This window comes from Vidua chalybeata, chromosome 26 (genome assembly GCF_026979565.1).
Source record: "Vidua chalybeata isolate OUT-0048 chromosome 26, bVidCha1 merged haplotype, whole genome shotgun sequence".
Taxonomy (NCBI): Eukaryota; Metazoa; Chordata; class Aves; order Passeriformes; family Viduidae; genus Vidua; species Vidua chalybeata.
The window spans coordinates 3,397,277-3,423,219 of NC_071555.1; the positions used below are offsets into that span (position 1 = coordinate 3,397,277).

At 51.1% G+C, this 25,943-nt stretch overlaps 1 protein-coding gene, 1 long non-coding RNA gene and 1 pseudogene across 2 annotated transcripts; all 3 read left to right on the forward strand.

Annotated features, from left to right (window-relative positions):
• The first annotated feature begins 2,150 nt into the window (after positions 1 to 2,150).
• Positions 2,151 to 3,864, forward strand: LOC128800019 (pre-mRNA-splicing factor SLU7-like; annotated as a pseudogene).
• A 1,419-nt stretch (positions 3,865 to 5,283) lies between these two features.
• Positions 5,284 to 8,908, forward strand: LOC128800343 (uncharacterized). The gene is made up of 3 exons (XR_008434954.1): positions 5,284 to 5,732; positions 6,427 to 6,612; positions 7,279 to 8,908. It is a non-coding gene; the product is annotated as an uncharacterized LOC128800343 (long non-coding RNA).
• Positions 8,909 to 9,476: 568 nt separating this feature from the next.
• Positions 9,477 to 25,670, forward strand: RND2 (Rho family GTPase 2). The gene is made up of 5 exons (XM_053965408.1): positions 9,477 to 9,661; positions 9,771 to 9,858; positions 20,120 to 20,229; positions 23,339 to 23,473; positions 24,256 to 25,670. Exons 1-5 carry the CDS (start codon positions 9,560 to 9,562, stop codon positions 24,502 to 24,504), a joined length of 684 nt encoding a protein of 227 aa, XP_053821383.1. The 5' UTR covers positions 9,477 to 9,559; the 3' UTR covers positions 24,505 to 25,670.
• The last annotated feature ends 273 nt before the right edge of the window (positions 25,671 to 25,943 follow it).

Consider the following 25,943-nt stretch of genomic DNA (forward strand, 5'->3'; position numbering starts at 1 on the left):
TTAATGATATTTTTTCCAAATTTCTAATACAAATATTGCATTATTCAAAATTATTTGAAAAAATTTCTAACGTATATATTACATTATTTGGATGTTCTTAAGGCACTAAATTCACCTTCTTTTTGTGTTTTTTAAAATGAGATGCATGTCTTTGGTAATGAGCATGAAGAAACATCAAAGCAAAACGTTACATGTAGTGAACAAGAAACTGCCAGCAATCAGGAATAAGTCAGGTACAACAATTAAGAATATTTCAGATAATACACATAATTAATAATACATGTGAAATCAAGTAATTAGGAATCTCTGAAATACTGTACCATCATCCCAGAGTCTGTGAACAGCTGACAAACCTCAATTTAGTGAGGGTTTGGATAATTATTTCCAGATAACAATTCCCAAGCTTACTCTAAAAATAGGTTCAGCTGTCACATATAAAGGGTCAAATTGCCAAGTCAAAGTGACCTGAATCTAGTTTTGATGCAGAAAACATCTGGGTTTATTGGCAAATTCTCCATCCAGGTAGAGCCAAGGCCTGGCCACCGCTGAAGCTCCAAATGGGAGGTAATTCCCTAAACACATTTTAAAACAAGGCTCCTAAAAAATCGCAGTTATGAGTAAAGGCCTTGGGATTAAAGACTAATCAAACCATCCAGTAGCTGGATCCCTCCGAAGTTTCCTTCACGACAGAGATGCTTCAAACACAGCACACTGCTGGAGTGCTTCTGTAATAATAACTGGGGAAAACCACCAGACTAGCAGTTCAGAGAAGACTTTTAACAAAGCTCAGGTATCTTTTCTTGGAACTCTGAAAAATACTTAAAATTGTGAGACAGCATTGGGTTAAACCACAGACCCAGTGCAGGGATTAGCCAGAGAACTCAGCTAGTCTAAGAGATACATAAACAGCTAGAGAACAAAAAAGAAGCATCCTGAAATGGCACATGTCTTTTAGATAATTACACAAAGAGATGTTAAAGCATATAAGAAGCCAGCTATAAATACAGTTATAGCATCTTATGGATAATACCTATTATAAAATCAGTAAATTTACATCATGTAATCAATACATAAGCAGTAACTGTCTTAGGAAGTTGAGATAACACCTTTCTAAACAGTCATGTATGACAGCAAAATGAAACAGAGGAAAATGCTAAAACAGCTTACAATCAATAACAGCCATAATGCAGAATCATAAGTGACTCTCCTGTGTTATCTATGGAGGGTAAAACAGCAGAGATTGTAACAAGCAATAGAATCTTTGATAAAATCAAGAGTGAACATGCTGTATTGTCTTTATCCACCAGGTGTTTACCCGTGTTTCATCACAGCTGTTTTAGTCAGAGTCATCTCTTAAAAGAAAACAACTATACATCTTACAATGTAAAAAAGTGGTATTTAACTGTCTTGCATTGCAATGCAAGATGTAACCAGGAGTATATCTTCTGTCACCAGCTGTTAAAACCAGGTGGGGCAGTGTTCTTTATCTCTTCCATGACCCATTCCTCATAGCTCTGGGGGGAAGCTTCTGTTAAAGGGCCAGCTGTTAAAACCAGGTGGGGCAGTTTTCTTTATCTCTTCCACAACCAATCCTCCCTCCAGGAGATATCTTCTGTTCATGGCCATTGAGTGTCCCTGCAGGGCTGATAAAATTCCATCATCCCATGGGGAGATGCTCTGCCTAGGGGGAGGAGCCAAGCATTCCTACCTGGATACAATCTGACATTTGGAACACAACAGCAGCCTTTTCCCACTGCATTCACAGAGGAACACTAGACCTTTCTATACCTCCACTGGCCCTTCAGAGGAAAACTCCGCCCTTCTACAGCATCACTGCTTCAACAGAACTCCACCTGCCACTGCAGGAGGGCTGCAGCCATCATTTATTCAGACTTCTACCAACACCTGACTCACAGGGTGTCAGGTTGTAGTCTGACTTTATCTGCTTCAGCTGTAATTTTTTTTTTTTTTGTGAGTTAATTATTTCTAAACTTTAAAGAACTGCTACAGATAAAATTCAAGGTTATGGGACATAGTTAAGATCTTGAAATTAATTGCTGTAAATAATCTTGGGAGAAGAGGAGAGTGCAGCCACACAGGGGAGTGAGGTGTTGTGGGGCAGTGCTGTGGCCTGGCAGGAAAAAACCCAAATGGCCTCAGGTGCAGGAGTGACAAATGATGTGAGCCTGGAGGAACCAAAGAAGATGACGAGGGAAGATTGGAGGAAAAAGAAAGAATCAGAAGAGCAGAGAAAACTGGGGAATGCACCTGCTGAAGTGGATGAGGAAGGACAAGATATCAACCCTCATATTCCTCAGTACATCTCCTCTGTACCATGGTACTTAGATCCTTCTAAGAGACCCACACTAAAGCATCAGAGACCTCAGCCAGAGAAGCAGAAACAGTATAACTCCTCTGGAGACTGGTACAAACGAGGAGTTCAGGAGCACACTGTGGCCATGAGGTACCGCAAAGGAGCCTGTGAGAACTGTGGGGCACTGACGCACATAAAGAAAAACTGCATGGAGAGACCCAGGAAAGTTGGAGCTAAATACACAGGCATGAATATTGCCCCAGATGAACACGTGCAGCCTCAGCTGATGTTTGATTACGATGGGAAGTGAGACTGGTGGAATGGTTATGACCCAGAGGAGCACATGAAAATTGTTGAGGAATATTCCAAGGTTGATTTGGCCAAATGTGCACTGAAAGCACAGAAGCTTCAGGAGGAGTTGGCGTCAGGGAAGCTGGAGCAAGTGAACTCCCCAAAACACCAGTGGGGAGAAGAGGAATCAAATTCATAGACAGAAAGAGATCATAGCAGTGAAGATGAAGACAAATACGCAGATGACATTGATATGCCTGGGCAGAACTTTGACTCTAAAAGACGCATCACAGTCCAAAATTTACGTATTTGGGAAGATATTACTAAATACTTGAGGAATCTAGATCCAAACTCTGCTTATTATGATCCCAAAACAAGAGCAATGAGAGAGAACCCTTATGCCAACACAGGCAAGAATCCAGATGAAGTTGGTTATGCAGGTGACAACTTTGTTCACTACACAGGCGATGCCCTTTCAATGGCACAGACTCAGCTCTTTGCCTGGGAGGCTTATGACAAAGGCTCTGAAGTTCATCTTCAAGCAGACCCTACAAAATTAGAGCTCCTTTATAAATCTTTCAAAGTGAAAAAGGAAGATTTCAAAGCACAGCAGAAAGAAAGCACCCTAGAGAAGTATGGAGGACAAGAACATTTAGATTCCCTTCCCCAGCTGAACTGCTGTTATCTCAAGCAGAAAATTATGTGGAGTATTCTAGGCATGGAACAGTCACCAAAGGAGAGCAGAAAGCTACTGCTTGTTCTAAGTATGAAGAAGATGTGAAGATCAACAACCATACATGCATTTGGGGCTCGTACTGGAAAGAAGGCAAGTGGGGTTACAAGTGCTGTCACTCCTTTGTCACTCCTACTGTACAGGAGAAGCAGGGAAAGAAATTGCTGATACAGGGGCAAGTTTAATGGAAGAGCAGCCTGAGGAGGAAGAACACATGACAAAACCCAAAACACTGATGGAGATCCACCAAGAGAAACACAAAGAGAAGAAAAAGAAGCAGCACAAGAAGAGCTCAAATTCCAACAGTGAGGGTGAAGAGAAAAAGAAGCAAGAAAAACTAAAAAAGGCCCTAAATGCTGAAGAGGCTCAACTTCTCCACATCAAAGAAATCATGCAGTTAGATGAGAGGAAGAGACCATACAACAGCCAGTATGAAGCCAGGGAGCCAACAGAAGAGGAGATGGAGACCTACAGAATGAAAAGGCAGAGGCCTGATGACCCCATGGCCTCTTTCCCTGGGCAGTAATCACAGGAGACATCACTCCAGTACACACTGCTTTTCCCACGGTTGTTTACAACTCTCTAGACACTTAATTTTGCACATGTCTGAAATGGCAGAAAACTTTTTGTGCTCTGAAAAAATCTGTAGAAGCTTTTTTCAGCAGACATGAGCAGCCTAGTGGTTACTGGAGTTTTGTAAATGTGTATGTATACAAACACAGACACATATATACACAGATATATAACATATGTATAGATCAAATACATACACCTACTCTGTAAGTTCTTGAAGGAGATCTGACTGAAATCCTACATTTATTTGGCCAACTAATACATAAAGTAACAAATATACATATTTGACCAACTAATGCATAAAGTTGTGATACAGTAAAACTGACTAGACAGAAGAAATGGTCAGCAGGTGTCAATATACAACAAAAATATTTGACAAAAATTGACACAACTACTACAAGAGCTTCTTACTTGTAAAGCCTGTCTCACAACTGTAAAAAAGTCCCTACTTTCTTGATCACTTTGCAGTGGAATATCCCTGTCAGAGATGAAATATGAAATTTCACAAATCAAGCAGCAGCATGGGGAAGCAAACCAGGAGAATATCCAGCAAGACTTTAGTGACTTAATCCTGACTTGTCTGGATAAAGACATTCTTGTGCAGCACATGTTAAAAAACTACAAACCAGACACTTTGGAGATGCTGTGTCTGTAGACACCTCTAGTTGCAGTTGTGTGAGGTGGTAAAAGGGTATTTCTGTCGTTTCTTTTCCTTGTTTTAAGTTCTAGGAGGAGGTAGGGTGGACTCAACATCCTGTTCAAATGTATCACAGGCACCATTAAATGTACTGTGAGTTGTTCTGTTTTTTATATACCTAAACCAGGAGCTCTCGTGTTGTTATGTTTTCCCCTATGCCTTTAATAAATCTTGTTTTGCTAAAAAAAAAACAAAAACAAACAAAAACAAACAAAAAAAAAAAAAAAAAAAACAAAAAAGAAGAAGAAAAAAAAAAACAACCACGGAACAGAGCTGCAGCGGCCAAGCCATATCTACAACAGGTCTCTTAGATGAACAGCAATTAAATATAGATCAGCCAGTGCCAAGTGATGGGCAGGCGCCGCCCCAAAAAGGGTAGAGGGGGCTGAGCCGCTGCCGCCAACTGGGGAACGGAAAGCTCAGGGCACCGTCCTGCGCCGCTGCACCTCTGTTCTGCCCGCTAAAACACTTGTGGGTTGAAAAAGAGGGGAAAACCAATAAGAAACAAACCCTAAAAACTGCACACCGTAAGGGGAAAAATACCAAAAGACTAAAGTAGAAAACGCTAGAAAGGCACAAAGCTCCCGCGGCTCTCCTGTTCTGGAGGCTGCGAGTTCCGCGGGGACCAGCCCCGGGGGGCCGCTGCGTCCGGAAAGAAGCTTTGCTACAAAAACACTCTCCGGGCCCGCCGGTCCTGCAGTTTCCGAGTTCTGCTGGAGGACGAGACCCGCTCAGAGCCGCCGGCACCCGCGGTCGCCGCGGTTCCCCACGGAGCGGCAGCCGGCCCGCCCCGCGCCGCCTCTCCGCGCTGCCGGGGGGAACTTAATCGCGCCGGGGGTAATCTTGCAAGAGCAGGCAGCTACCTTCTCGTTCCAAGGTCCTGGCTCTTACTTTGTTTCTCCACGCGGTTTGAGTATCGCCGCCCCTACCGCCGCGTCCGGCCTCGGGATAGAAGGGAAAGTGAGCGACACGGGGCTGCGCGCTCCCGAGCATCGCAGCAGGGACACACAGACACAGACAGACAGACAGGCGCTGTCCCGGAACCGGAGTGTAGTCTCGGGCTCCACTAAATACGTTTTTCGAATCGTTGACCAGCCTCTGGACCACACAACACAGTAACAAAGGTATCAGCACATACTTATCGTACTTTCTCTCTCCTTTTCCCAACGTATTTTGCCTCTTCTAACTCACAGTTGGGCTTTCTTTCCGTGACGCGTACGTTTCCGCGTGCCGTTTCCACGTCACGGTTCTATCCTGCGATTTCTTCCCCACACCTTAGCAGCTGACCGTCCACTCACCACTGCTCTTGAGACCGTTGTCCCCAGGACTCGCTGGGCGCTTCTTCTCTCCTCGGCAGCTCCGAGACCGCCTCACCTTCCGCAGCTCTCCTTTGGCTGCGCATCCTCCGCGGTTCAGGACCGCGTTTGCAGCTCGCAGTTCTGTTCTCAGCGGGCGCTCGCTTTCTCCCAGGTGTTGTGTACATTTCTGTGCTTTCCACGCCGTCTGCGGCCCCGTGCACTCCCCGTTCGGTTCCGCTTCACTGGCTCTTGCCTTTGCTTGCTCCGCGCCGATCCCGCGGCTGACTGCAGCCGTAGCCTTTTGCTACTTTGCATATTCGCTGCTTGAATTTCTTTCCGTGCTGATCCTGCGGCCAGTGCTGTGTCTGGTCTCGCTGCAGGCTGCTGTTCGCTGCCGCCTCGGCCGTACTCGGCTGCAATTTTCCTTTTCTGACTTTGTATATTCCGTCTCTAAATCCTGTTTCGCCGCCCACTCCTGTGTGGTCGGCTTGGCTCATTTCACCTTCTTCTTTTGTGACAGGCTGTTCGTGTCGCGTCGATCACATCTTCAGATCACCGTATGTTGGAATAAAGCACCCGAGACTCCATTTTCTTCATGCAGAAAGCCAATTCTTTATTCACCAAGCTCATATTTGTAGGGAATATCAGAAGGCACTGTGTTAAACCTAATTGGTCAGCAATGCAGTGAAACTCAGTTCATTGGATGGTAAGGGCTAGTGTAAATATCTATAAAATTTTCTGTCTCTAGATATGCTTACATTTTATCTTTGTGGGTTCTCATGGGACAAATTTCATTGTTTACACAGGTGCATTTTTTCCACCCTCAGAATAGATTGTTGTGTTAAAGGAACGTCTCATTTGCAAAATAGCTTCGCATGGCAACTTGCAAATTGCTTGTTAGCTGCACTTAGAAGAAATGACAGGCCAGCTTTGGCAATTGTAGCAGAGCTAGGCCTGATTTCATAAGGCCTTTCTTTTATAATTCTTCTACCTGTCTGTGACATTCTACCTCTTTATCTTCTAGGGGAAAGCATCAAATAACACCTCTCTGGGCTGAATTATGTAACTCCAAGTGTTCATAGTTAGCAATACTCTGCAGCTTGGCCTGGGTGGTTCCTAGCTCTTTCCCATATTTAACAAGTCCAAAAAGATCTGGTGAGACACTAAAGTGCATCCCTTATCTGTGTCCCAGGCTGGGAAATAAGACGTTGCGCACTGAGACAAATGCCAAAGAGAAGATGGATAAAAAGTGAACAATCATTATAAAAATGCAGGAAACTTTCACTGCACGGTGTGATGAGCAGGAGCTCTGTCCCTGATCCCAGGGTGACACCAGTGCACCTCTCACCAGGTGTGTCTGTGCTTCTTGCAGGGACCATGGCCATGGGACAGACTCCAGGACATTGCTCACTCAGTAATTCACTTGCAAACCACGTTTGAAGTTCAGTCCAGAGCCTCTGATTGGCTGTACAGGGCCAAACTTTGGGGCTCTGCAGACCAGAGCAAGATGTCACAGGCTCCAAGTTCCAGGCTGCGGGTCCTTTAGTGAAAATTGGCTTCACACAGTATATTTTCCAAGTGCAGAATGTCTTCCAGTTTCTTTGTACAGAAAATGGCATCAATATAACACATTGAATTTAATTCATAATAGCAATTAAGACCCCGAGAGGGTGGATCCACAAGGGAGGATCCAAGCCACTGTGGAAGCTCTTCCAGGAGCAAATGTGTGAGAGCCATCTGTCGCCTCTCCACACACAGTGACAGTCACAGCATGTCTCTGCAGCCTACTCAGAAAATTCACACCATGATGAAGGGTTGTTGAATATATTCTGCAAGTGTTGCCTGCCGAGGGCTGCTCTGCACTGAAGGGGATGTGAGGCTCAGCCATGATGGTGCCCAGCAGCTCTGAGCAGGAGGGGCAGCTTGCTGAAGGAGAATGTGGCTGTTGGGTTTGCAGAGCTCTGAGTACTCCCTGCAGAGAGCGTCCTGCCTCCACTGGAGCAGGGTTTCAACAATCTGATGGTCGAGAGCAAAAATCAAATTCCTATTGAGAAACATGGTGAACTGCTGTCAGAAAGGGGAAAACCTTGCTCCAGGTGACACTGATGAATACCCTGCACCCCTTTACCTGCAGTCAAAAGACAATGAACTTTCCATTCTTCTGCATAAAAATGGAGTGACATGTGCACATATAAGAAGGCAAAAAAATCACTACAGGCCTTATAAAACCTGTCAGTGCTGCACAGGCTCCTTTCCCCAGGGAGAGTTGGAGGAAACAAGTATGAGACAGTCACTCATCATTTTGCTTAAAATAAGGCTGGGAGGCCCAGGGATGCTCCAGCAAACCCCACAGCAAAGCTGCAGAACAAAGAACTGACTGAGCCAGCTCCTGACCCACAAAATGCAGGAATCAGATCAGTTGAGGACAGGAGCTGCAGGGATTCCAGGACTACCTTGGACCACCTCATCCCTTCAGTTTTCAGGTCTTCTCTGGTATGTGAGGATGAGGTGAGACCTTAATTCCCATTTGGCCAGCTGAATGTGCTTCAGACACACCTTTAGCCCTGCTTGCACTTGGCTGCTGTCCCAGGGGTGCACCCTGAGACGTGGGACCTGAGTGGCTTGTGATCACGTGAAGGCATCCAGCTCACCAAAGTGCTGACTGAGGCTGGTGTGTCCCTGGGGGCTCAGCTGGCAGGGGTGTCAGAAGGCCAAGATGCACCTGAAACCACTGGGTACCTGCATGGCAACCCCCCATGCCACACACCCTGTCTTTGCTCTTTACTTGTCCCAACACCACACACAGCCCCAATATTTATGTACATAATATGACTGTGATTTCAGCAAAAACAATCTGCCCCCTCAGTCCATTAATAATGTTGTTTCGCTGCCAAAACATTTTCATTTCCTTTTCTCCAGGCCTTCTTTGTCTTCCTTGTGTCTATTTTTACTGCATTTTGTGACAGTCAGTTTGCCATTTAGGTGACTCTTTCTGCAGTGTGGCCAGCAAAATACTAGCAGCAGAGAAGCCTGCTAATTAAAATCACTGCCTGTAATTTATAGATGTGCTGTCTGTGCTCAAGGAGGGATGGAGAGCAGAAATCGCTGCCCTCTCTGCAGAGGGCTGTGAGGCCAGCCTGGGGTCATGCAGCTGCTGCAGAGACTGGTTCCCTGCCCCTGCTGATGTCACTTGGCCGTGGACATCGGGGATACGGGGCTCTTTGAACGCACGCGGGGCGGGCCAGAATGCCGGCTGTGCCCGTTTCTGCCGAATTCCTCAGGGAACAGCTCCCGTTCCCTGGGCAGCGCCGGAGCTGGGGGCGCCGGTGAAAAGGGCATCTCCCGGCCGGGGGAAGCAGCGCGGGGCCGGGGGGAGCACCGGGGGTGCGGGCCCATCCCGGGCGGGGACCGCGGTGCAGCGGGCACCCGGAGCCTCCACCCGCCGCGCCCCGGGGCCGGCGGCAGCGCCGAGGGGACGGCCCGAGGGGCGGCGGGGCCGGCGGGGGGCGGCTCCCGGGGCCGCGGCCGTGGCGGCGCGGCCCTGCCCAGCGCCGGCTCCGCTCCGCGCCTGGTTGGTGCCGTCGGGGCCGGGGGCGCGGCCAGGCCGGGGCCGGCCCGGTAAAGCGGCGGCGCGGGCGCGGCGGCCCCGCACCATGGAGGGACACCTGGCGCGCTGCAAGATCGTGGTGGTGGGGGACACGCAGTGCGGCAAGACGGCGCTGCTGCACGTCTTCGCCAAGGACTGCTACCCCGAGGTGCGGGAGGGCGGCGGGAGCGGCGGGAGGGCGGCGGGAGGGCGGGCCGGGCTCTGCGCCCCGCATCACCTCACCTCACCTCACCTCTGCTCTCCCCTCCGTCCCCCAGAGCTACGTGCCCACCGTCTTCGAGAACTACACGGCCAGCTTCGAGATCGACAAGCAGCGCACGGAGCTCAACATGTGGGATACCTCAGGTGGGCCGGGGGCTGCGCGGGGGTGGCGGGGCCGGTCTCATCCCTCCGGCAGATGGGCTCCCCGTTCCCGGAGCCGCCGGGCCGGGCCGTGGCTGGGGCAGGGGCAGCGGCCCCGAGCCCTGCGAGCCTCCCGGGGGCCCCGGGCAGCGCCGGTAGCGCCGGGCGGGCGCTCCCTTGTCCCGCAGCCGGCGCGGCTCTGCGGGGCCTCTCGGTGCTGCACCGGAGACAGCGAACAGCGGGAGAACCGGCTGCGGCGAGGCCGGAGGGGAGCGGGGAGGAGGGAGAGTGCTGCTGGAGGAAGCAGCCCTCGCCTCGGGAGGGATGCCCTGGCGCTGCCACAGAGCCTCTGGGGTTCGCTGGTGTCTTTTTGGCTTGGTTTGGTTTTGCCTCTTTGTGTCCTCCGTTGTGGTTCTGGTCAAAGCACCGGGCACAGCTGTCCCAGCCCACCAAGACCCGTCCCAAAGTTTGTGCCTGCTCGTGCCTCAGTGGAGGCATGAGTTGCAAGAGAAGTGTGTGATGCAGGGCTAATAGAAATATTGGCATCTCACAAAGTTCACATGCACTTTCTATTTTACCTTTGGATCCTTTTGTACAGGCAGTGTAGCTGAATGCTGTGCTCTGCTGATGAATATACATTGTGTGCTTGCTGATGCTCTTTCCCCATGTTCTCATAATTTCTGGAATCCTGATGACAAATGAAGTCCTCTCAGTGTCCAAGAGCAGTAGTAAATGAAAACATGACCTAGGACTTTCTTTTCCTCTTGTTCATTCAGGTTCCTTGCTGCAATTTCACATTCATTAAATGACAGCTATCGGATTAGCATAGCTCTACCTAGAGTAGTGCTTTACTGAGTCTTGGACTAGCCTAAACATGTAAAATATGTTTGAGTCTTCTTCTGGAGCTTCCTGAACCAGGAGACCTTGCTTTGCTGATTTTTATTCCCTGAGACAAAAAGGGAATTAGGTTCAGCTTTGTTGGCAAGCTGTGTGCTGTGATGTGAGCCGTGAGGACACTGGCTGCTGGGGCAGGGGCTGGGGATGAAGTGCTGGCTCTTGGTGCTTGACCAGGGGCTGTGCTTGAAGCACAGAGTGGTGATTACATGGAAGCCCTTGCAGGGTGGTTGCTGCTGGGCTGGTGTGTGTTTGGAGACTCTCAGATGTGGCCACAGTGAAACCATCCTGGCTTGGTCCCAGGCTGCAGAGGGCTCCTTGAAGCTGCTCAGGGTGTGCCAGGACTCAGGGGTGGTCGACCTCACGTGTCACTGGGGTGCACATGAGTGTTCACCCTCCACTTGTTCACCCCCACGGCTGGGGGAGTTCAAAAATTGGGCTTCTGCAGCCTTGGAAGGGGATGTGGTGGGTAATCTTTGCTAGGCACTGAATGGCTTTGCTCTTGAGTATCTGTGTTTGATATAAAAAGCTTCACCTTTGCGGGGTGTAGAAGCATGTTTGAAGCATTGCTTGCTTTTTAGGAATCCTTCAGAATGATGTGCTTTAGTCTTACAAATGTTTAAAGAAAAGGACATGATAAAAAGTCCTTTAAGAATGTATCTGGCACCTGCATCTGATGCTGTCACACCTTAATTTCTCCCCTTGCGACAAAAGATGTTGTTCCAATATTTGCCTCTGCAGCCAAAAAATAATGGATTTTGATTCTTTCTCTTTTCTCCTGTGAAAAATGTCAGACCTTTTTAACAGCTTTGCTGTAGATAGAGTTCATCAGGTGGTTTTCCAGGTAAATTCTCTTTGATTTGAAGTACACAGGAGCTAGTTCTTAATAAACAATCCTGCAAAACACTTCACAGCAGTTTTCCCTGGTAATCAAACTGAAATTTTTAGCTGTAGACTACAAACCACTGTTGAGTTTCCACTAGCCTTCAGAGGCCCTTAAGAATGGCAGCTCTGGCAGAAGAAGTTTTGCACCATAGTGAGTTGAACCAGCTGAGCTGAAGGGATCAGGAGTAGCTCATTGCCCACCCCCACTAAGGAGAATGACAGGCATTGGTGGGCACTTCCCCTCCTCTCTGGGCTACCTTACTCTTTCTTTTAAGCTGCTTTTCATATAGGAGTTTATTGTTCATGATAAATTCCATCCTAGCAAGAGTGAAAAAGGAGATATTGAGAAAGGGTGATCCTGACATGAGGAGGGGAACACTTTCTATTTTAAATGCTCTCCATCTCTTAAATAAGTGATTTGAACTGAAATTCCCTGAGAAATCAGCAGAGACCTGGAGAGAGGAGGTGGATCTTGTTTTTTACTTTTTAATTAATTTCCCTTGCCCCATACTTAGTTGAGGAAGCAGTTGGAGACTCTGGAAGCTGCACAGAGCGAGCTGAGTATCACTCAGCAGTGGGTGATGGGGAAAGTGCAGGCTGGCCTGGAGAACTCCCTTGGTGATGACTGAGTGTAGCTGCAGTCTACCTGGCCACTCAGCCATCCCCCTGGTAAGCCCTGTACAGCCCAGGGTGTTGCCTGCTCCCTGTTGTCCTGGCATCCTGGCTGACAGCAGTGTGTTGGAAAACGCAGCCTTTGGAGCTGAATTGACCCCTCCTGCTAAGTGGCAAAGGCAGGCTGTGACAATGGCAGCTGGCAGGCAGGAGCTCTCATTAGAGGAATATTGACATCGAGCGGATGGACGTGGTGGAGAACGGAATGGCTGCCAAATTGTATTGTAACCTCTGATTTTCTTTAAATGTCTTTTAACTCTTTGTCCATTGACAAGGTTTTCTGGGGCTGGAGGGTGACTCTGGAGAGTTTCCAGCATTGAGAATCCTTTGCAGGGTGAAACCTGTGGTGCTCTGGCAGGGCAGATGCTGGGACTCTGCGCTGTCTCAAACGTGCCTTAGATCCAGGAACGTATCAGGGAGAAAAATCCCCTTGTCCGACATCTGCTGGTTGCATTTTGTGTTTGTTTCCGTTTGTGTCCCAGCTCAGGGCAGATCATGGGAGTAAAATTGCTTCAGGTTCCATTTCACAGCATGTCAGGAATGTCCCATGCCTCCTGTCCCCAAGTGCTACACACTAGAGCCTCCATTGAAAAGCAGTTTGACATCCTTGTCTGCGAGGAAAGGGGTGCAGAGCCTGGATGGGGTAGGCATGGCTGCAGCTCCAGGGAGTGGCCATGCCCTGGCACCTCTGCTCGTGAGCCTTATGCAGGACACGGTGCTTTGCTGCTCTTCTCGTCCCTGTTCCTGTTCTGGCAAATTCTTTTGGCTGCCTGTTGGCTGAACACGCTCAGCACAGAAACAACTCCTCTGCACAGGGCTGCTATCTTGTGGTGGGGGAAACTCCTGTTCAGTGGGATGTCTGATGGCTTGGGAGTGCTGTTCCCAGAGGGCTGGGAGCCTCCCAGACCCGGAGTGCCTGTGCCCCGGACCCAGCGGGAAGAGCTTTGTTCGTCGCGGCAGGTGGAGGAGGGCGGATGGCTGGTGATCATTAGCCATGCTCTGCAAGGAGTGGGCGAGTTTCGAGTTTCGTTTGAGTGCGTCAGGTCTGGGAGGGAGCACTGTTACCCCCAGGCGTGCAGGGGCAGGGAGCTTCTCCTCAGCAACGCAATACTTCTTTCCCCGTGGGATCAGGGAGTGTCCCCGGGTCTGCCCAGCTCCGTGAGGTCTGGAAGTGGAACCACTGAGCTGCTCGGCAGGTCTCTGGCAGAGAGAGCCTTCAGTGAGCAGCCTGCCCTGCTGCCCGGGGACTGTGCTTGGAGTGTGTCCCACCATGACCTGGCATTACCAGGGCACCCTCTGCCCATGCTGGGCTGGCCCAATGCCCTGCCTGTTCTGCAGCGTTTCCCTGGCACTGAGTACAAGCAAGGGGAGAGAGGAGCTCAAGCCATGCTGTGCCCAGTGCCTCGGCAAGGCCGGGGTTGGCAGCACTGGTGCTGGCAGGTCTGAGGCTTTACCCTGTGTCTAGGTGGACTTTTTGTTCTGTTTGCAATAATAATGGGGAAGTGCCTACACTGTTCCTTGCAGCCTGGACTGAGTTCTTTGCTTTTGGCTCACGCCTTCTATGCTGGGAGGCTCTGCCTGGTGTGCCTGTGACCTCAAAGTGCAGGCAGGCAGAGCAGGGAGTGACCTGAGGCCTTTGAGCTGCTTGATGCATCTTTTGCTGGTGCAGATTCAGCTGCAGAGTAGAGCTGCCTGCTTCTGGTAGGGACATCTTTGCTCAGTGGGAGACCCAGGCTGGCACTGTGCCTTGCACAAGGTCATTGTTGCCTTGGACAGCTGCTGGAGGGGTCTGTCCTTTGTGGGCCATCAGGATGCAGCGTGGTGGAGAGTCGCAGTGCCTGCTGCAGCCTGCAGTGTTGCAAAGGTCAGTGCTCAGGTTCAGCAGTGCCCTGCTCAGCTCAGAGCAGAGGAGCTGTGTGCCTGCCAGCCCTCCACAGCCACTGTCTCTTCAGCAGATGTGCTTTCAAGACAAGAATAATGCTGTGAATTGCAAATCCCCTCCGCCTTCCTCTTTGCCTGTGCTCAGCAAACACAGTCTGCCTTGGAATGGCCTGTGTGGGAACCCACAGGCTGTGATAACAGATCCTTCTTTTAAGGGAGCTACTGAGGAATGTTGATGAGATTAGAGAGCTGAAAGGGGCTGAGTTTAGCAATGGCATCTCCATGGATGCTGTGGCTGTCTGTGCCTGGATTCCCAGTGTGCAGCTCCAGGATTGCCATGGCTGCCTCTCCCAAAGTGTAAGAACAAGCTCTGTCTCAGAAAGACTTCAATGCTACTTGCACTCCGAGGCAGAGAGAAAATGTGGAGCTGCCCTTCCCATACCAAAAGAGCTCCTCCCATGCTTCCTGCTCAGACTGAGAGCCTAAAACCAGCATGCTTGTGTTGTGCCTCAGCACAAATATGTAGTTAATCCTAAAAATACGTGCAGCTGGGTCACATTCTCACACAGGTCAGTAACCAGTCAGACAGAACTTTAAAGGCTTGCAGCAGAAATGCTGATACTGAAGTGGGTGGAGGATGGACCTTGAGAAGACATGACAGGACAAGACAGGGCAGTGCCCAGGAGGATCATCTCTCTGGGCTGTGCACAGTGTGGGGGGCATGCTGCAATGCTCTGTGGCTCAGGGATGGAGGCTGGTTCTGCTCTGATGATCCTTGTGGCATCATCCATCCTTTGTCCCCTACAGATCTGAGAGGCTCAAGCCTTTGTGGGGCCATGAGATGTCCTGGGAGTTATGGGGGTGCTGAGGAGCATTGCCTTTAGTGACAGCTGGCTGACCCTGCTGGCTGCTGTGACCTCGTGGCCTTCTGTGGGGTGGGTTTGTTCCCAGCTCAGGTGCAGGCCCCTTTCCCACAGCCCAGAGGTGATCTACTCTCTCCTATGCTCTGCTCTCCCTGCTCCTTTTGCCCCAGATTCTGAAGATAAAATCTCCACTCCATTAAACTTTGCAAGTGTACAGGCCCAGCCTTCCCTGTGGGAAGAAGCCTTATCTGGCAGCCAAATGCTTGGGGAGGGATCTGATGCCTGTGAACAGTGAACCTGAAATGTGCAGCACTGCACCAAGAGAATTGTGTTCATTCAGCCCTCAGCCCTGTTCCCTGAGGGCAGAGTGTGTGCTGGCTGTGCTGCAGGAAGCTGTGGCCACTCTAGGTCCCTGTTGTACCCTGTAGAAAGGATGACAGGCAGGTTGTGGTGATGCCAGCTGTCCTTGTGACATGGCAAGAGTGCCAGGAAGGGGCTTGTGATCCCCATTTGTCTCCCTGGTCAGCTGCTGCAGGCATGAAAAGGCTGGGAGGGCCCCTCAGCTGCATCTGCTGACCCAGTCCTGCCGTGCCAGACACCCCATGGTGCTCCCCCAGGAGCCAGCAGGAGCTTTCAGGGGCTCCTCACAGTTGCTGGAGGGAGGTTTGCATCTGAGCAAGCTTCTCTGGGCCACAGGTAGCTGCATATGTGAGGCAGGACACAGGACAGGATGAGGCAGAAGCGCTCAGCCTGAGCTGGGGATTCCTCCACTGGTAAATCCAGCAGAACAGCCTCCTCCTGAGGGGCAGGCTTCCAGTAATAAGATCTGGAGAAGGGCCCAGAAGTGCCACCTCAGCCTATGCAAATACTGTTCCCTTCATCCTGAAGGTGTGCCAGCTGGGCTCTTTAGTAATTCACTAATTTTTGTACGTGCATTGTAAGAATTAGGAGCAGAAGGTTAATTGTCCAAACTGATGAGCTGTTTTTTTTCTGGTTGTGCACTTCCCAGAAGAGTTTATTCTATGCCACGGAGCAGTTTCCTCCTTTCCTATACTTCAGGGGTTTGCAGTGATGTTGCACAAGCAAGACAAAGGTCCAAGTTCAGCCAGGACAGAAGGTTGTGGAAGTCCTGGGGCTGTTGACTTGGTCCTGCTTTGGCAGCTTTGTCCTCTTACCCAGAGCTTGGCTGGACCCTGGCTGGGATCTGTCTGGTAGAGTGGACATTGTGGACATCCTCTGTCATCTCTAGAGGCTGGTGCTCATCTGGCACCTCTGTGTGGGGAGGTGACCCAAAACTCTTTGTTTTGTCAGTGTAGCCCTCCAGAAAGCTGGGATGAATTTGTGTTTCATTCTGCAAAGGCTGCTCTTGGCAGTCCCTGCAGAAAGCAGCATGTGCCTCAGCATTGCTGCCTCTTTGGGGAGAGTTTACAGTGAGCCCCCCAAGACAAGTGTGCTGCTGAGAAGTGGAGGTCTTGGCAGTGCTCATCTCTGTTTGAAGCCAGAGCTGGGCTGTGGGAGCCCCTTGCAGAGCAGATCATGGCTCTGCAAGCAGTCTGGTTTTCCTGGTGTGTAAAGCCCTGTTGCTGGATGGAGGGTGCCTGTGTGAGGAGGCTCATCATCTCTAGAACAGCTCACAAGGAGCAAATGAAGATTAGCACCATGTTGGTATAGATGAAACAGCATATTTCTGTCCCCTGCCCAAGAGTGGCATCTCTGAGCTGCCCTGCCAGGCACTCCAGCCAAGGGGAAAGAGGAGCCACTCATGCTTGTATCCACCTCTGAATTGTAGACAACAATGTGAATTTTATTTTTAAACTGGTTATAGGCTTGCTCCAGTTTTCTCTTTAATCATGAACAGATGCACTTAGATCCTGTTTCTTGCAGACCTGGATGCCAAGTGGGAGAATGACTCATGCAGTAAAGGAAGGCTGAATCTGCAGACACACCAGCCTTGGGCTCCTCCGTGTGTTTGGAATTGCCAGACTGTGGGTCTCTGGAGTGTCTTGCTGGAGGATCTGTGAGGTGTCAAGTGCTCATAATCCATAAAACTGAGGAGCTAGAGTTGAAGTCTCTGGATTTTTTTGGGTTGCTTAGGTGAGGTTTTGGGGGCTGTTTTGTTGTTTTGGATTTTTTTTTTTAATTGTCATATACAATGAAAAAGTAATAGATGCAAAACCTAGAAGACTAATCACCCAAACAATTTCCTGAGTCAGTAGAGATGTCTCCAGAGCAAACTGGGGATTACCTTGGCTGGGAGCAATGCAGCTCTCCTGCCCCACAGGGCAGCACTGGCTCTGGGTCCCCAGGGGTTTCTGTCAGTCTCCTGAGGTGGGCAGAAGCTGCTGCTTCTGGCTGGGAGCTGAATGCCAGCTGAGGTGCCAGGGGTGACTCCTGCCCTTTGGAGCTGGAGCAGAGAGTTAATGAATATGAAGCAAATCTTGATCACATTTAAAAAGATAAGGTTCTTTACCTCGTGCTTCCCTTCCCTCAGCTCCTCCTGCCAGCACAGGAGTCTCTCCTGTGGTCCCAGGTGATGAGAGCAGGATTCCTGGCAGGATTCCTGGAACTGGGGTGAGCCCGTGGGGGTTCTGTGGGGCAGTGGGGGGCTGCAGCAGCGCCCTGGGCTCTCTGCTGAGGGGCTGGCTGGCTGCTGAAGAGCAGCAGGTTGCTATGATACAGTTTGCTGTGGCAATGTCTGTGCTGAATGAGCCAAAGCTGCCCCTGCAAAAGGAGCATTCCTTGGCTGGGAGGGGGTAGATTTATCTGAAGTGTTTATGTAAAACTGAGAAGCTGCAGGGAGAGGATGTGCGTGGGAACGTTTCCTCCAGCTCCAGGGCCCCTGTCTGGAGGCAGGCAGCTCTGTGTGCATGGGGGAGAGGGCAGGGCTCAGATAAAGGACCGGGCTAATTCAGGCATGAGGATCAGCCCTGGATCTCCCGTCCTGTCCTGTCCTGTGCTGTCAGCCCATGGCAAACATGAGACTGAAGAGCCTGTTCAAAGGGGAGCTCAGCACTGCTCTGCTTGGTGCTGCCTGTGAAAGCAGCCCCGGGCCGAGCAGGGCTGGCTCATCTGGCTGTGACTCTGCCAGGTGTGACTCTGCCAGGTGTGACTCTGCCAGGTGTGACTCTGCCAGGTGTGAGCCTGAGGCGAGGTCAGAAACCTCTGTGCTCTGCACACTGGGTCACCCTGGCTCACCCTGCCTGCCTGTCTGGCATCTCTGTCCCCAGAGCTGCCCAAGATGCCACAGGAACTGGCTCCTTTCTGTTAGAGAGCATGACTTTCCCTCTAGGAAGAGGGCTGGGCTCTGCAGAGGTCAGGGTCTGTTCCTTCTGTGCTGATCCCAACCCCTTCCCTTCCCAGTGCCTTTGCAGGGACAGAGCCCCATCTGTCCCCAAGAGGAGCAGGGGGTGCAGGTGCCTTTGCTCCCCTGGGCTGGCTGTAAGAGCTGGAGACACCTGTAGCCCATTTTGCTGGGAATCCAATTGCACATCAAATCCAGGGCACCTTCCCCTGGCTGCCTGGGAGTGGCAGGGGCTGGGCTGGTCCTAGCCCTGGAGCTCTGCTGTTGGTACCATGGTCTGAGCTGCATGGCCAGTCTCTGGCACTGGGCAGGGTTTGGGAAGGCTCCACAAAGCCCTCAGCCTGCCCCATGTGGGCTCTGGGCAGAGGCAGGAGCATCAGGCTCTGCTCCCCAGGTGTTTGCAGAGCTCCTGCTGTGCTGGGGGACTGTGCCCCACTCTGCACCTCAGCTGGGAGCCCCTGTGCACACAGGACCTGGGATTGAAGCTCCTGCAGAGAATCAGCCCGTTCTCCTCTGGTGCCCAGCCCGGGCTGATTTCCATCCTCCCTGAAACATAAGCCACCATCATCCATAATTCATCAGGTGCTGAACTTCATCAAGGAGCCACCTGACACCTGGGCCCCACCCTTCTCCTGGGGTGGGAAAGTGCCAGGTCCAGACATCCCAAGGAGCTGCAGCAGGAAGCAGGTCTGGCTTCCTCAGCCTAGGGTGGACAATCCTGCTTTTGGAGGAGGCAGATTCAGCAAGGACTCTGGTGTCTCTGTTTCCTCTTTCCATAAATAAAATCTGCTTCTCATCCCTCCAGGAAGTTTAAATCATTTGTCTTTGCTATATAAAACCAAAACAGTGTTTTTAAGTAGCAGTGAGGCTGATTGCTCCATGACTGTTTGCTGAGGTGTCTGCACTCACCAACAGAGTGCAGTGCAAATAAAAACGCTATGGCAGTGTGACTTTAGTGCCCAAAATTTGCATTGAAGGGGTGTGTGTGTGCTCATGTGTGTAGCAGAAGCCATGGAGGATTCAGGCTGGGCTCTTTGCCTGCTCACAGTTCCTGTGGAATGCAGAATCATCCCCTTCCATTTATAGCTCGTTCACCAAATCCTGTCACTTCTTTTATATACCAAAAAGAATCTGTCTGACTTTTCCCAGCACGAATCCAGAAAGAAGGCAATTCATTTTTACCTGTCACAAATTCTCACAACCTACGTCAGCAAGCTGCCCTGCATAAAGATAGCAAGGGAGGATAAAAACCAGCAGTAGCATTTGCTGTCTTTTCTCAGCCACACCTTTCCACTGTGAGGGATGCAGCACTGGCATGACAAGTGGTGGAATCCAGGCGTGAGTGGAGAGCCAGGCATGTGCAGTGCTGAGCCCTCCTGCGTGAGCAGCATCCCCAGCAGCACTGTTCCACCAGCACTTGCCAGATGCTCACCAGGGAGGGAGAGGGATGCAAAACTTGCCTCTTCACTCTGTCAAGGGGTAAATATAAGAAAACAAGGACAAAACCTCTGACTTCCATGCCTAAACAAAGTAACTAAAGTCCTCTGCCAGTCCAACTCTGCTGAACCTTATGGCGTGTGGTCACCGCTCAAAAGCTCGGGTTAACGTCCTTTGTCTTCAACAGAGTGCTCTGCATGGCTTGGCAGCGTCTCCAGTTGTTACTGGAATGAAAGACCTGTGCCTGGCGGAGAGGGCTGGGGGTCCCAGGCTGCCCCTTGGCCCAGAAGCAGTCCTGGGATGGCACTGCTGACCCCGCTCCTCTCCGCAGGCTCGGCCTATTACGACAACGTGCGGCCCTTGGCCTACCCGGACTCGGACGCCGTGCTCATCTGCTTCGACATCAGCCGCCCCGAGACCCTGGACAGCGTGCTCAAGAAGGTGAGTCCCAGCAGCCAGAGGGGTGCTCTGCCCCACCACGGCCTCCCTGTGCCCTGAGGTTCCCGGCAGGGCTCAGAGCTCTGCGGCCTTGCCTGGAGTTCCTGTGCTCAGAGCAGGTCAGCTGCTCTGCTTGGTCTGTGCAGAATGCAAAATATTTCCATTTGGAAGGAACCTAGGGCATGGTGAAGCTCACAGCAGCTTGCAGCGTGTGTGGGGGGGTCTGTCTGTGTCCACATGTACAAATGTGGGGACACAGAGAAATGCTGGGCATTTGTTCTGTTTTCCATCAAGACCTTGGAGGATATTATGGATCTCTGTCAGCAGAACCACCAAAGGCTGTGGATTGCCTGCAGCAGCTGGGAAGTAGCCCCTGGTGCTTGTTTCCAAGCAAGCAGAGTGCTGTTTTTTGGCTCTCCCCTCAGTTCAGCATCTGCATAGTAAGAAAAGACAGCAATCAGTTCTCTATAGCTTGTCAACAGAAATGATGAGCTGTGGTGCTGAATTTGAAGTGAATTAATAAGATGAGGTGGCACAATGCCACTGGCCTGGAGAGCAGGCAGGGCCCTAAGCCTGCCCTGGCACAGCTGAGTGGCCGTGCTCTGTGGGAACAGCTGAGAGTTTTCTACCTGCACCTTAGTGCCTTTCAGCACAGCTGATATTCCAGCTGGCAGGTCCCAGAGAGCCTCACAGGGCTGGGGATCTGCTGTGGAGCACCCCTGGCTAGTCTCCAGTGGGTCTCTTCTGCGAGAAGGTGAGGTTTTGGGGGGGTGTTTTATTGTTTTGGATTTTTTTAAAATAAAGCCCACACAAGGCTTTGCTCTGAGGTGAAGTCCAGCAACTGGGAGTGCTGCTCAGAGGAGTGAGGGTAAGTGGCTTCCTGATTGCATCCCTTGGTCCTGGCTGTGCCCTGCTTCCTTCCATGCATTCAGGGAGCTGTGGTTCTGCTGTGCAGGAAAGCATCTGGCAGCTGCATCCTGTCCTGGGGGGCTGGCATCTCATTTGTGACACTCTGAGACATCAAGGCATGAAAAGCACCACAGAGCAGCAGCTCCCGTGGCTGTTCTCCTCAGAGAGCCCCAGGGCTGGAATGGCCACGGCCTGAACATGTCACATTGTGCTGGCTGGCCTCTTGGCCCCTCCACATTTTGCCAAATGTTGTGCTGAAGCAAGTGCCTCTTACTCAGCTGCTGGCAGGGCTGAGAAGTGGATCTTTGTCTCAGGAGTGTCCTGGTGAGGGGACAAAGACCCTTCAGATAAATTGGTCAATGGCTCAGTGTTGGCTTCCAGAGCAGGTCCTGGGTACCAAGCAGGCTGGGTGGAGGGAGGGTGTTTCATGTGGACTCAAAGAATTCACTGCTCAGCTTGGGAGTCAGCAGAATAATAATGCAAGTGAATCACTTAGACCTTAATGAAATACAAACCTCTCAATAATGAGGTGGGGCTGGGAGTTATTTGTCTCTCTGCACACTCTTCATGTGAGTCCACCCTGCTCAGTGCGTGGCTTTCCCTGTACAGCCTCACAGATGTTTTGAGTGCTGCTAGGCAATATTTTTTTTGATATGGTAACTTAAAATAAACCCTAAATCCCAGGGGATTTCTTAAGTGCCTCTGAGTAGATGCCTTGTTTCCTTTGGTGCAGGCTCACAGCCTTATGGCAGTGAGGAAAATTCCTAAGACACCATGAAGTTGAAATGGGTTTTAGCTTGTGATATCAGACAAATAAGGAAAATAACATTTCCTGTTCAAGCCTCAGGCAAAAATTCAGCAGAGGAAATCTTTCTTAATGCCTCCCCTCTGATGCCTGGGCTGCTGTACAGCATGTACAGTTGAAGGGGCAGAGGCATCTGAGGGAGTGCAAGCAAGCAGCTCTGCCTTTCATGCAGAGCGAGATTTCATGGAGTGGTGCCTTGGTTCTGACAAGTCTTGATAGCACAACAGGTTTTGGGCTGCCAGAGGTGGCAGGCAGGCAGGAAGAGGGTCACAGCTCTCTCCACAGACCAGGGAGCCCTGTGTCACCACAGAGGCTGTGACCTCTGCCAGGTGTGAGCACTTGTAGCTCAAATCCTTCACGTAAATTAGGGTGCTTGAATTCCAGCTCCAAAAGAACTGGATGTGTTCATTGTGGGGTTGTGTAGGCCTTTGGTGCTCTGTGGCTGCAACACCATCATCTCCAGCACGCTGCCCAGGGGCTGGGGGTGTCTGAGTCCTGGGGAACCAACCTCCTTGGCAAGCAGGTACCTGAAGATACCCAAGACAATCTCCTGATAGAAGATAAGATTTTTCATATTTTGCAGTTGCTTTGGTCTGATACTGGTTGAATGACATTTGGGTAGTTCTTGGCACTCCCTTCCCCACGAGGTTGTGGACACTGGGTTTGGTGGCTTGGTTTTCTTTCTGCTTCCAATTGCCCAGGGTATATGCTTAACCCTGAGTTATGGTAGCAGGAAATTGCTAATTCCAAGTGACACTTCAGCTGGGGTAATCTCTATTTATTATCTGCTTTCTACTTCAGCACCACTAGATAAGTAGCTGGGGCATTGACATGCTGATGGAGCTGTGCAGGTCTCCCCCAGGGGAGGTCACAGGTGATGGATTTATTTACTGCTGCAGACACAGCTGACATCAGGCATTCACTTTGGGAGCTCTGAGAGGAGTCTTTTATATGAAGGACATGGATGTTTGCCCTGGCCTTCTCTTTCCATTGCTTCAATTCTTAATTTCCCTGGCTATAGCTATGCTCTGAATATCATAATGTCTCTAACAGGTGGTTCCCAGTAATAAATAGTGTGTGAGTGTGCAAAGAGCTCTCCACTGGCTGTGTTGACCCTTGTGGTCCCAGCTCTGAGCACCAGACTGTGTGGCTGTTTTTCCACAGCCAGGGCTGGCCTCCTGTGGCCTTGCACAGGGGACCACACTTGGATGGGGCAGGTTTGCAGGGCATAATCTGGAAGAGGTGAGCATGAAGTTGTCCAAGGGGTACTCTGGCCGTTCCCATTCTTGACCTTGGCAGTCATTAAAGAGCCCTGATATGCTAACCAGTGTTTGAACAGTTGTGACACCCCATTTGGAAAAGCCACACACACACCAGAGCCTCTCCTTTCCTCTGCAGTGGCAAGGGGAGACGCAGGAGTTCTGCCCCAATGCGAAGATCGTGCTGGTGGGCTGCAAGCTGGACATGAGGACAGACCTCAACACTCTGCGGGAGCTCTCCAAGCAGCGCCTCATCCCTGTGACACATGAGCAGGTGTGTTTGGGCAGTGCCCAGGGAGGGGAGAGCTGGGCTCTGTGACCACTGCACCCAGGCCTTGGTCTGCAGCTGGTTTGATCGTGGCTCGGAGCTGCTCGTGTTTCCACCACTCTTGTCCCCAGCTCTGGAAGACCCTGACTTATTCCTGATGCTCTGCTGAGCAGCCACCCAGTTAGTAGCCCAAAAAGTCATTCCTCAAAGCAGGTGGAAGTGCCTGATTTGACAAGCTGGACTGGCTAAAGGGGGAGTGTTGTCCTTCTGCATCTCCAGTTCAGTGCAGCTCTTTCTGCTCCCGGTGACTCCTGCTTGGGTTCTGTGTAGGGGCAAAACTGCAGGAGGGAAGAAGCCACGGCTGAGGGGCTGATGAGGGGCTGCTGCCAGTGACCTCCAGAGGAGCCAGCAGTGTCTCCAGGCTGGCAACAGACCCAGACTGGTGCAGGGGCAGCTGCACTCTGAGCTGCTGCTGTGCCTGGCTCTGTGTTGTGCAGAGCAGGTGACTGACTGTCCAGGCAAGGGGGTTGCCCAGGTGTCTCAGCTGCAGGGGTGGCACTGTGTGAATGACAAAGTGCCAGTAACCCAGGGCCACATGGTCGGCAGCACCATCAGCTCAGGAGGCTGCCCTCACCTCTGGAGCTCCCACAGAGCCTTGCTCTGCTGGGGAACCGCTGTGTCCCCATGGTGCCACCATGCTCTGGCAGGGCTGTGCCTGTGTGCGAGGCTCCTTGGCCAGCAGGGTGTCCTGACCTTGTTCCCGTCCCTCCTGTGTCTCTGGCCTGCAGGGCAGCGCGCTGGCACGGCAGATCGGGGCAGTGGCCTACGCAGAGTGCTCCTCCAAGGTGTCGGAGAACAGCGTGCGGGACGTGTTCCACGTGACCACGCTGGCCTCGGTCAACAGGGTGCACAAGAACCTGAAGCGCAGCAACTCCAAACGGGGACTGAAGCGGGCGTCACAGATGCCTGGCAGGACAGACTTACTGAGTGACACAGAGATCAGGAAAGACCGAGCCAAGAGCTGCTCCATCATGTGAAAAATGGGCTGTAAATAATGTGTGTGTGTTGTCCATTTGTACAGTAACTGGCTGAGACAAGGGCGTGGTGCTGGCTGCAGGAGCTGGCCTGCCTTTCCAAAGCCTTTTTCTCAGTCTCTAGGGCTGAGCAAAGGTCCCAGCTGCAAGCAGGGCTGCACGAGTCACCCTGCACTGTGGAGAATTCTGGGCTGGCTGCTGCTGTGCAGATTGCTTGGGATGAAGGAACCACTTGGCAGAGGAGTATTCAGGTGCTGGAAGGTCTGTGGCTGGGTGAAACAAAGTAAAAGGGAGCGATGCCATGTGTGTGCCACCCTCCTGTGCCCACAGCCCAGGCCCTGCAGCTGTACAGCTCACACAGTGTGGGGTGGGGGCTGTGTGGGACCTGGGCTGGAGGGAGCAGGGGCATTGTGAGCAGCAGAGTGCAATCAGGAGAAGGTATTCTTCCAATGTTCCTTTAGAAGGGAAATGATGTTTGAGGTGATGCTGCTTGGCCAGGTTGGACAGCAGGTGCCATGGAAGGTGCAGGTCTGGGAGGGAGGGCACACTGGGAAGGAACCTTAACCTGATGAGACACCAGAGCAGTCCACTTCCTGCAGAGAAAACACACAGATGTCTCTTCCCACAGCAGTTCAGATACTCAAACTGTATTTGAAATGCAGCCAAGTGGATCTGGCTCTAAGGGAGAGGTATGTCCCACTAGATGCATCCTGAGAATCGTGGTTCCCTTCAGCAAGCAAATGCCCCTGGGGAGCTTTGCTGACAGCTGGGCACTCCCTGGGCTCTCCCCCTGTCCTGCACACACGGCTCCCAACAAGAACTGCAATAACAATCCATATCCTGCTCCCCACCCACTTCCAGCTGCAGATTGTGTTGCATGGTGCTGTGTTTGTCTGGTATCGATGAGAAAAATGACTTTCTGCATATCTGCACCCTGTCTCTGCTGTGGCAGTGGGAGAGGAGGTGCTCCCTGCCCTTGTGCCTTGCTGTCTGGCCTCCTCCCAGCATCTCCCATTGCTTCTGCTGCTGCCCCCTCTGAACGCCTTTGATGACAGTATTAGCCTGGGCTTAATGTCACATGGACACTTTATGGAAAAACAGAATCTGCTCCGTTGCCAGATCCAACTGTGTCTGTGGGCTACAGGAGAAATAAACATGATTGGAAAATCTGTGGTGCTTGGCTGTGTTTGTTTTTAAGTCAAACCACGCATCCTCTCAAAACCTCTTACTGCCCAACTTACCTTTGTATCCTAATGTCTCTCTCTAGCTCTTGAAATACACTTGTGTACCCCCTTCAGTGAAAAACCCAGAGGATTTATCTGCGTGTATTCATTTTGGAGCTGAAACACCTGCCTTGAATAGCTTCTCCCACTGTCCTGACTCCTGACATTTTGTGCAGCATTTGCAGGTTGTCTATGCCTGATTCAGCAGCCTGAGCTGCC